Consider the following 11,196-nt stretch of genomic DNA (forward strand, 5'->3'; position numbering starts at 1 on the left):
AGCCCTGCAGAGCAAAGTAGCGGTAGACAAGAGTCAGCATCTTCCCCTTTGCCCAAACCCTGTAGTCCAGTAAGTGCAATTTCCCCATAATTGACCCAATTAGGCAGAGACTTTGGACTTGCTGTCACAGCCTTCTTATTCTTGCCCACTTTGGGCACCCTTTGCCTCCACTACTCCACTACAGGGTCCCCAGCCTGGCAGGGGGTTGTATCTGCTTTTTCAGAGCCCTAGTCATAAAATTCTAGAATGGTTTGAGTCAGAAGGGACTGTAAAGATCACCTCGTTCCTGGGCAGGGACACCTTCCACTAGACCAGGTTGCTCAAAGCTTTATCTTATCCAGCCTTGAATATTTCCAGGGATGGGACATCCACACCTTCCTTGGGCAATCTCTTCCAGTGCTCACCACCCTCGCAGTAAAGAATTTCTTCCTGATATCTAATCTAAATCTACTCTCTTTCACTTTAAAATCATTACCCCTCGTCCTATCAGTATATTGCCTGAAAAAGAGTCCCTTCGTGAAAGCTCAGCACCCAGATGTTTCTGAAGGAGAAAGCAATTTCTGGGCCCCTGGTGACACAAGGGACATCTGCTGGTGCACAGGGCCAGGACATAAGGTACACAGCTCATAGGAGGCAGTGCCACCATCTATGGGCACCAGGTCCTCGTGACTCTGCTGCAAACCTACATCTCTAGGTGCCTCTCAGCTGCTTTGTTGACCCAGTTCCATCAAGGCCAAAGGCAGGGGAGACTAAGGATGTGCCTCCCTGGAAGCTGAGCTCAGATAGTAGATAAAGGCAGCACCAGCTTCTCTCCAAGCTGCTCACACACACTTAGAAAAGGCTTTAGAGAAATTAAAAAGCACAAATGCATCTTTAGGCTGAGGATAAAGGGCTTGTTTTATTCTTGCAAGTAATAAACCTCATCCTTTGCATGGGGTAGCTGAGAGTTATCCACATACGGAACATATTCCCTAAGAAAGCATCACACCCACCAGCTTTCCGAAGGCTTTGGGACAAGGTGCCTGGCTGAGGCATCCTGATGTGTTCCCATGCCACCAGGAGAGCCTCCCATGCCAGGAGAGCCTAGCTGAGCCATAAGCCAGTTTTCCAGGCGTTCCATCACCTCCTCGAGCCATCACCTCAGCTGTTCTTTGCAATCCCCAGGTCCCACTACATCCTGGTGAAATAAACCACAAAGAAGATGATCATTGCCAAAACAAAGAGCAAAGAGCTGCCAATGCAGCAGCAGCGTTTCCAGGGGAAGTTGCTACTGCAGGGTGAGGGGCAGTGGGTCGAGGCTCTGTGGGGCCCTGAGCCCTGGCGTTTCAGGGACCCATCTGCATCTAACAAGCACTCCCTGTCAACACATTCCGGGGCTGGGCTGGACTTGGTGTGCTGGGTCCTGTCCTTGTCTGCATCTGTCAAGGCCTTCCAGGCATCCCTCAAGGCCTTCCAGGCCTTCCAGGTATCCAGTGCCGGGGCCTGCCGTGACTTGTTGCAAATGCCGAGCCTGCAGGCCTCGCAGCGGGCACTGTCGTGCGGCCCCGTCACTGGTATATCCACCACCACTTCCAGGAGGTCGGAGGACTGGACAGGCTTATTGTAGAAATACTGGAGGATCTTTACCACCAGATTGTGCAGAATCCTCTCCACAGTCTCCAGGCTGAACTCAGGATACTCCAGCTGGGGGTTGGGGCAGCGCCTGCATTCCTGGCGAAAGACTCGCATCTGTATTATGCCCCAGCCTGGGCACTGGCGCATGTGGAACAGGATGAGCACTTTGGCCGATGTCCATTTATGACAGCACTGGGAGCACTGAAACCTGAGAGGGCACAGATGAGACCAACTCATCACAGGCTCCCCATATTGAGCCAGAGGCTTCCTGCTCAGCCAGTAGGGACCAGGGAAGCCATGGCTCCTGCAAGCTTTACACTGAACTGTCATCCCCCTACCAGCATGATGCCAGGCTGAGGAGTTCACTACAAATGTGAGCTAGGGCTGGTCCCAGCATTAAAGATCTTAGCAACCAGGCTGTCTGCTGGGATCCTTCCCCCACCGCCAAGAGCAGGGGTCCTTGGGGTGGGAAACATCAGGCCTCTGTTTGGGACCCCAGCCCCTCACCCATGCCAGCTCATTACAGCTCAGCAGAAAGCCAACATCAAGCCCAGGACTGGGTAAGACAAAAAAAAAAAGAAGTAAAATAGAAGGAAGGTGTGGGTGGAGGCTGCTGCACAGGTGAGGATCTTGAGGAGTCTAAAAATGTGCAACCCGCAGCTCTTCATCTTGCACAGTCTGGGCTGGAAACAAAGGTCTCCGTTTGCTGCCACCTCAGCAGGGTGTCTGATCAATGCCCAGGGTGGAAATGTTTGGGATGGGGCTTCTCATCAGCAATGCAGAGCCACAGCCTCTCTCTGCTGCGAGACCTCACAGCCTGGTGCAGGTGCAGGGGCTGCTGAGGCATCACCCCAGGTCCCGGCAGACGGTGGCTCTCACTGTCCTCATCCTCTGTGTCCAAACCCAGACGATTTGGTTCTAGTGCGGTGTAACTACCCCTGCTAACTGGAGGAGCTCTTGCATCTTGACACCAACATGGAGAAATTCTGGCCAAATACCAGCTGCCCTTCAGCCCTGTGGAGGCTGCTGCACTCTTCTCCCCTCTAATTATCATGTTTTCCAGTTTGGCAATAACCTACTAAGCTTTGAACAAAAATGGGAAATCCCCTTCCAGCCTCACCCACCTCCAAACTGCCCCTTTTGTGTCAAAACCTGTTTCCAACAAGCAAATTTTGAAAAAGGAAAAGATCCACATGGTAACCCATCAACCCTTTTCCCGCTCCGATGGGGACCGAGTCAGCAGTCCCCTACCTCCCAAGAGCACGGCGCTGCACAAACTCCTTCCAGTGAGGACTGAGGGCCTTCGCCTTCAGGGTGTCATCCTCCTGAAGCGTCCACTGCTCTGTTACGTGCATTTCTGCAAGCTTCTCTTTGAAAATGTCCTGCCAGCTCATCATGGTTCCACCTGGAGCTGTGGAAGTGGCAGTGACCGTGCTTGCAGGTCAAGCTTGTGGCTTCTGAGGGCTAATACACATGTGAAACTGTCTTTTTCCCAAGCTTTTCCTCTTTGTACGATGTCTTTGTACTTGAAGAGGGGAACCTTTGCTCCCATGTGAGCAGCACCGCCCCCTCCTGATCTCTGGGTCAACAGTCCCTGCTGACGTTGCACCAGGTCCTGGCCAGGTAAAATGTCTCCTAAAGCAAGGACAGGTGGGTTTCATCAAGATCCACACATGAACCCCTGACCCTGCAGAGCCATGCTGTCATGATGCTGCAGAGCCATGCTGTCATGATGCTGCTCTGTCCATAGGCAGAGAGATTGGAAACAAAACCCCCTGCCAGGCTGCCCATGCCCATCACCTTTGTGGCAGTGGGGTGAACTGACAGAGGTTGCGCCCAGCTTAGGAATAATGGAAGTGAAACCCACACAGGACTCAGCAGCCGATAAAGCTCCAGGTAACCTTATCTCTCTCAATAGCTGCCATCAACCATGGTCTATTTTTACCAACTTTCAGCCAACTTAAGCAGAAAAAGGCCTGACATGAAACTGCAGAGTGGAAAGTTGGGGAGGACAGCACAGCACGTAAAACCAAAAGAGGTGAGGTGTGCTCTGAGCTGAGAGCACCTAGGGAAGGTATGAACAGGAGAGCTGGGGCTGCTTGCAGCCCTGTCTCCCAGCTCACCCCTCACCAGGTGCAAAGGTCCCCCAGGAAATGCCATGGAGAGCAATGCAGGACAGGGAGCAGGTTAGATAAGATGTCAAATTATAATTGGTTTTGATTTAGAGAAAGATCTGCTGCTTGATAAGGCAAGTCCAGCTTCGGGCAGTCAATGTAGGTAAGTCCCAGCAATGACAGGTTGGCAGGGAGCCTCTGATCTTTGCTGCTGGAAGGGAAAAGCCTACAAGTCATTTGTACCAAGAGCCCTCCAACACCTTCACAATGTGTGCTGCCAATCCTGTGAGAGCAGAGGGACATAACAAGGTCCCAGGGCAGACCATATCTTCAGCTTTGAGGTTCTTTCCTGTTTTGAGGTCCTTCCACTCTTAATTACCCCTTGATGCTATCATCTGAAGCAGGATTAGGAGGAAGGAAAGAGCGTTCTTGGATGCAGAGGGGCCAAGGTCTTCAGGATCCTTATGAAGGAGTAGAAAGCCCTAACCTGTGGATGGGACCTGAGTCACCCCCTACCCAAGAGCCCTACTATGGGTACATGGGGTCCTGCTTCAGCTAAGGCAGTGAACTACAAGCAGGACAGTGAAGTCATGGTGAAGGTCACCAGTGAAGGTTGGTCATCCCACCAGCCTTTCCAGTGCTCACAGGTAGGGACCAGGGAACATCCCTGGCTCAGCGCTGGTACATAAGAGGAAGGGAGGAAGTAGCAGATCTCCTTGGCCTCTTCTCACTCCTTTCCCAGTGGATCTCATTTCTACAGGTTCACTACAGAAGACTCCTTCATGCATCCTGTCACAGAGGGGTCTCCAGGGCTGCAAATCTTGTGGTGCAGAAAGTGGGAGCTAAGCAGCATCAAGGCTTGCCTTACAGTGGGCACCATGGCCTAGTATGACATGGTGACCCAGCAGCAGCAGGGTACCAGAATGGGGCCCTCACTCTGCAGCATCTGCCTGCCCCCTTGGACTTCTCTGTGTTATTGTCCAAGATTTACTCTGTGGGGGTTTGAATGCAAGAAAAATGCAGGCAGATCTGCCTGTGTTCTACCCCAAACACACTGATCGCTTCGTCTGGAGGGTCTGTGCTTTCAGCCCAGCTCTTCCTCCCCAGGACTGCTGCCACAGGGCAGAGGGGTTCTCCCGATGGGACAGGCACCACTCCCCATGCTTCCCACTCCAGGGGCCAAAATACTGCCCCTCAGACACAGTGTTCAGTGGGGATCCAGTGGCACTCCTCGCACAGGGACGGGTCCCTGTCTCCAAAACCCAGCTGTGATGGAAACCAGTCCCCTGTTACATCATGGCAACACAACTCAAATCACAACTCACAATGCGCCGAGCCCTCACAGTCATCTCTGAGACAGAGCTGGGTGCTGGTCCCTCTATTAAAGATTTTGACTTGCTTTTACTAAAGGGACTTTCCCGGAACCACCCCCAGAGCTGAAACTGCTTTGACGTCCTGTTCTGTTTCACACACACGTCCTGGCTCTGCCCAAGCGCCTTGCTGCTTACCAGCACCTGCTTGGAAACCAAAGCTGCTGCCACAGGGAGCAGCTCAACCTTAACAGAAAGCGGGGATGAGCCCTGTCCTGGACACAGAATGACCCCACTGGGCTGGCAGCCCTTGCTGGAGACAGACCCTGACAATCCTCTCCATCCCGGCATGCTGGTCATGGGTCCTCCATGGGATATGTGAAAGAAGTACACAAGGTGCAGCCTGTGTGGTAATTTCCCTGCTGCTTTCACACAGCTTGAAATGATTTTTTACTTCAGCTCCCACCCCTGGGTGAGCAGCCCCTGCGGAAGCGGGAAAGTTTCCCAAAGTTCTTTTTCCTCCTCTTCATCTCTCAGTGTGTGTCAGCCTCCCTGTCCTCCAGGCCTCCAGCCCAGGCCCATGAAGATTCTCATTGGCCCATGTGCACCCTATCCTTGTTGTGATATGCATTCCTTCTTTTGGGATGGGTCATCCCGTACACAGGTGGCTCCATCTTGCCAGCAGTTCCTAGGAGGGGCAGAAAGGGACATTCAACCCCGGTAACCAGGCAGGACTGCAGAGAGGAACATCCCCTCAGCAGTGGGGATGTTGTGTTCAGGGGCATGGCAAGGTTTGCAGGACAGATGGACTGACATCTGAGCAACAGGGCAGAACCCTAAACTGCTTGCTTCATATCGGGGCTTTTTCCCACTCTGAAGACTTCCATCATATTTTCCTGCACTGAACACACACAATTCTTTTCCACCAGTCATTCTTTCAGGACATTTTCTCCAGGTCATCAGGGTGAATTTGTTTTCTAACCCTCCATTCAAATAGGCCCTACACCCTCCCTCAATAGCATCTTGCCTTCATGTGAGCCACGCTTCCACAGAAAACTAGTTTGATGTGTCTGCTCTCATGAGCCATTGATAACCATTCATGGGATATGGCTTCTTGGGAAGCCATTCACCCACAGTGGCAGAATTTCCCATTTCCCCAATTTGCTTATGAGAATGTCACATAAGGCAGCACAAAGATAGCATCACTCCCGCTTTCCCTGCGATACCCAGCCTGTCGCCCTAGTGAAGAGAAAATGAGGTTGGTTTGACACATGTTCCTGCTAAATGTGTGATCTCAGCCGCAGCACTGCCCTGTCAGTGTTACTGCTTGGTGGCCTTACTAATTGTTCCGGAGTTTTTCTGGGTACCAAGGCAGGCCGACTCATATAGAGTTTCACAGATCCTCTTTTTCCCCTCCTTGAAGCAGATGGTAAATTGGGCATCCATATCCTCCTGGGACACAGCTCCATGCCAGCTCTCTATGCCTCAGTCCCCCTCCGACCTTGCCACTGCTGACGTTGAATGGTTGTCACCCTGTTATGGTGAAACCCATCACCTCTAGGGACAAGCAATAGCTGCAGGTTCCCTTCCAGGCTCGATTGCCTCCACATTCAAGCCCTTGGAGATGGTTCAGGGTGGCACCTATCTCAGGTGGCACCTATCTCAGGGTGGATTTGAGGCAAGGAGTATCAGGTCCTCTGGAAATGGGGGTACGCCCAAGGCAGATTTTAGAGAGGGCACATTGCCCCATCACCCTGGACTTATGGGATGGAGCGGTATGCTGAGCGATGGGGAGAGATTTAATGGAGCAGGTGGATGTGAAGATGTGGGCAGGTATCAGTCCACATGGATTTGGGATACCTGACTTTCAGGTGAGCCTTGTGGTGGTCCCTCCAGTCGTAAGGAGAGAGCTCAGCACCCTCCAACAAGGCTCTGCCCCAGTTCCATGGACAGTAGGTTTGGTCTTGGGGCAGTGGAGTGGGCAGGCACAGGGTTCCTGCCTAGCCCTCTGAGCCCCCATGTGCCAGGATCTGGTCTGCCACCACCCTCCTTGAGTATCACATCCCAGCAAAGGGAAGAAGAGAGAGAAGAAACTGGAGACGACTCAAAGCAAAACTAGAGAAAGCAAAATGAGGGCGGCGGAAGGAAACACAGACATTCTACAAGGCTACAGCAGGTTGGTGACAGGCAGGGCAAGGCTTTTGATGGGACAGGACAGACATGCTGCGGCCTGGACCCCTCAGGACACACCAGGGCTGTGCAAGCTGGCCATGGTTAGGGACCCAGGCAGCCTGCCCAACAGCCCATCCCTCCCATGACCAGAGACACCACCCACTAGCTCACCCCAGCCTGTCTCTTCCAGAACTGACATCTGCTTTCCCAGCAAGTCAAGGCCATGGCAGTGCTTCCATACCACAATGCCACACAGACCAGTGCCATGCACAGACCACCTCATTAACCCAAATAACCCACATACCCGCTGCAGCACCTCCAGCCTAACCTCTTCCAAACCAAAACACATCTTCAAGACCTCCCAGTGATCAGGACAGTGCTCATCTGAAAATGACCTTACTATTCTATGTCCTGACCAACCCTTCCCCCCCACCCAGCATCTGCAATGCCCTGTTTTTCAGGAACAGCACTTTTCTGCTCCATGGCACAGCTCTCCTCAAAGACACTGCTCCAAGTGTCTCTCCATCTTTATCTGCCTGCCCAGTTTTCTCAATATATGGTTTATAAGTTCAGGTTTCTTTAAGGGAAACAGGTTTTTTTAAAGGGTGCTTGTTCACATGTTGTTCCCAACCATCTTTAATCAAGGCTGGGGTATATAAGGAGCTAGGCTGGCTCCCAAGCATCGTGTAGAGGGTTTTGTTTGCCTAGGTATAGCTCAGGCATGAGAAGTCACACATCCAAGCTGACAGGGATCAGTCTCAGGTATCACAGAGGGGTCTGGCCACTCTCCATTACCAAGACCCCAGGGTGGGACCAGGGATGAGGTTCTCCAGAGGTCACAGCTGATGTGTGGTCTCAGGGAGCTGACAAAGCATTTTGACACTGACATCAGTGACAGCCACTCCTCGGGGGAGTGCCGGGTGTCTGCGGTCAGAAGCGGTTGCTGTAACTGCCAGACCAGAGTGTGCAGGAAATGCAGCAGCTTCAGCACCCACAGCCACCCCCCTGGTTCCACCCAGGTCCCAGTATGGGAGAAGCCCTGGCACATGGATGGAGGGGCTGGGGGGATACGTGTCTGCAGGGTGGTGGGTGTATTTGGTAAGAATAACTGTGCAAATCTGGGGGTGTACACACAAATTTGCATGGGGAATTGCTTGCACGTCTGTGTGTTCACGAGCATTCGTGTGTGCTTGCACATGAGTGTGCATGGCCAGGCTGGGGATGCTTGCTCTGGGGAGATAGAGAGTGGAAAAAACTGGACATGCACCCCCTTCACCCCCCAACCCCGGTTTGGCTGCTGTGCACTTGTGAGCTTTGTGCAACGGGGAGGAAGTTGTTGGGAGCATTCTCCATAGCTTACATCACTATGCCAAGGGGAATGAGGTGGGCAGACCCAAAGCTACACCCTATCTCCTCTGGCATTGCAGGGGTTATTCCCAGTGATGACACATCTGAGAACACAGAGTCAGGTCCAGGTGCTATTTAATTTTTCAGGGCCTTGTTCTTTTCCCTCTTGCACTGATGTAAGCCACCATTTACTCAAAATGGGATGGAGGACCAGTCTTGAGCCCTGTTCTTACTCTGTCGGTGGCCAGTGACTCTAAGGTGAAGGGCTTAGTCCCAGTGGCTGTGACGCTGCAGGGAACAAGGTCAAAATCCAGAGCCAGGTGGTCAGGTCTGCCTAAACACTCTTCAGCAAACCTCCCCTTCACAGCCTAAAGCAATGACTACTGAAACCCTGCCACCCACAGCCCTTCAGAGCCAATAAAACAGCTGCGGCAGAAAGGATGTCCCCAAAACCACACCAGGCCCATCACAGTCCAGTCTCTTCTTGATGTGGGCAGGGAAAGCCAAAGGACTTGACAGTGTCAACTCAGCCCCCTCAAAAAAACTGACACAAACCTTTGCATCCTAGGTGGAAATGAGTTTACTTGAGTCTTTCCTTAATTTGGAGTGGAAAAAAGGGGCATAAACCTGCCAGTTAGTGCAAATAGCCGGCAGCCGACTGATATGGGTGCAGCGGTGGGCAAAACCAGGAGGGCTGTGATAGGGAGGTATGGGAGGGATGATAGGATGATAGGAGGGATGTAGGATGGTGGAGTCGGGAAAGCCAGAACTGGGAACTTCTCAGGACAGGAGGTAAAACAGCTTCTTCCAGATCCTGCACAGTGACTCCGGGAAGACCAAACTACCATCACCAGGCTGGAGGGAGAGTCAAAACTGCACGTCGGCTCTCCTGGCTTGCACAGAAAGACAAAAGAACAGCTCCTGCACACAAACACACTCAACTCCCCATTCCCAGGATGCTGGGGTGTGGAGCCTGACACCCATCTGAAGGCACTGCTTGGTTTAGAGATGCCCAGTTGGGGGCTTGAAACCTGCATCCCACCTGGAGCTCATCACAACCCTATTCCTGCTCTGGCTAGCACAGTCAGTGCCGTGCCCAGTGCAGGGGAGTATAGCTTATGTCTCTGCCAGTGCTGGGCACCCCGTGCTCCAAACAGGGATGGGAGATGGTGTCTGGCAACCTGGAGCATCCCCACCCCAAACATCCCCAGAGCCCAGCCTTTCTCCCTGCAAGGGGCAGGATTGCAGCAAGGCTGATGGGGATTGGAGGGGCCCAGGCACTGACACAGGCTGGATATTCTCCCATCCCAAAGGTCAGAGGGAGATGCTTTTGCTACACCTTCAACCCCACCAGAGAGCTTGAGAGCCTCCAGGCAGCTGCAGACCACAATCCACCAAGAGAGGAAGGGACTCAGCCCCAACTGCTCCTGGAGGAGTCATAGCTGCCGCCAGGGGGTGCGGGAAGGGCTCAAGATCCGGCACCTCTGCTGCCTGAGAGGCAGATTGGAAAATATGAAGCAGGGCCCACTGGCCTACCCTCTCACCGGTGTTGTGTCTGACAGGAAAGCCAAAACCAAAACTGCTGACTGAGCTCCCGCTTCTCGCCCACTGTGGCTGCCTCCTGCCTTGGTTTTCCGGGCCCTGCCGGCCACAGCAGATCTCTGACAGAGCCGCTGGGGCAAAGGAGCAGGGCTGCTGCTGGCAAAACGTCCTGATGGGCTGAACCACGCATTGGCCTGAGTCAATGTCTTGGGAGTTACAGCACTGCCCATGGAGGCTACTGGAAGCCTTCAGCAGCACCAGGGACAAAGGAAGGCCACCATATCCACTCTCCCACCCTGAAGGAAGCTGAAAGACAACCCAAATGGATGTTTATTCCATCTGGTCCCCTCTGGAAGTTTCTCGTGGACTTTCCAGTCCCCACAGAGGACAAGATGTGATGCCTGGCTTGCCTCACCCCTTCCCCCAGCACCCAGGCTGGGTCCCACAAGGCTTACTGGAAGTAAGTGAAGAAGAAACCTGCTAACGGTGCTGCTGAAGTGTGAGATGCAAGTGATTCTTCTCTGTTTTCACTGGTTTTCACAGTCTCCTAGTAGGTCTCTGCTGCCTTCAAAGCCACTCCTTACTGGGGTTTCTCCCTTCTTGAGCAGCTGTCATTTCTTTCCGCTCTGGTTTCTGGCAGGCACCACAGCCTTGGCACCTCTTTCAAGAGGGAAAGTGGAAGTTCGGAGCCAGAAAGCTACACTGAGCACCATGCTGTGAGCTGTGCCCTGGCTGATGGCAGCCAGACCCTTGGCACAGCAAGCATGCACATCCCCACGGGCTGAGTGAGTGCCCCGGGGTCAGTCTGGTAATGGGGGTGTCTGGGTTTGCAGCTGCACCTGAGTGACCAGCTCAGACAGGGGCAGGAGGAAAAAGAGCATCAGCCTCTTAAATTATTAAGAGCAGCTTTGTGGAAGAGCAGCTTGCATACCTCACAGAGAGACCCAGGAACCACAACAGATGCCACCACCTCCCAGCACTGCACTGCACTTGCCTGCACCGCAAGAGCCGTTATTTGCCTGCCCACGCACTTGCCACGACAAGTGAACAAACACCCCGCACGCAAAATCCTTTATTCACCCCCATGGCCAGATTCG

At 53.0% G+C, this 11,196-nt stretch overlaps 1 protein-coding gene across 1 annotated transcript; it reads right to left on the reverse strand.

Moving 5' to 3' along the window:
* Window positions 1–879: 879 nt before the first annotated feature.
* On the reverse strand, window positions 880–3,011 carry LOC114003753 (receptor-transporting protein 3-like). Its single transcript, XM_027751077.2, has 2 exons — window positions 2,866–3,011; window positions 880–1,822 (listed from the first exon to the last, which is right to left on the reverse strand). The coding sequence occupies exons 1-2, from the start codon at window positions 3,009–3,011 to the stop codon at window positions 1,171–1,173; spliced, it is 798 nt and encodes a 265-aa protein (XP_027606878.1). The 3' UTR covers window positions 880–1,170.
* Window positions 3,012–11,196: the final 8,185 nt, after the last annotated feature.

This window comes from Pipra filicauda, unplaced genomic scaffold, assembly GCF_003945595.2.
Source record: "Pipra filicauda isolate LSUMZ 115617 unplaced genomic scaffold, ASM394559v2 scaffold98_size3848907_pilon, whole genome shotgun sequence".
NCBI lineage: Eukaryota > Metazoa > Chordata > Aves > Passeriformes > Pipridae > Pipra > Pipra filicauda.

Coding starts and splice junctions, on each gene's coding strand:
- LOC114003753 (XM_027751077.2), bottom strand. CDS start 3,011: ATGATGAGCTGGCAGGACATTTTCAAAGAGAAGCTTGCAGAAATGCAC. Junction 1,823..2,865: donor CAGCGCCGTGCTCTTGGGAG/GTAGGGGACTGC, acceptor GTGCCCTCTCAG/GTTTCAGTGCTCCCAGTGCT.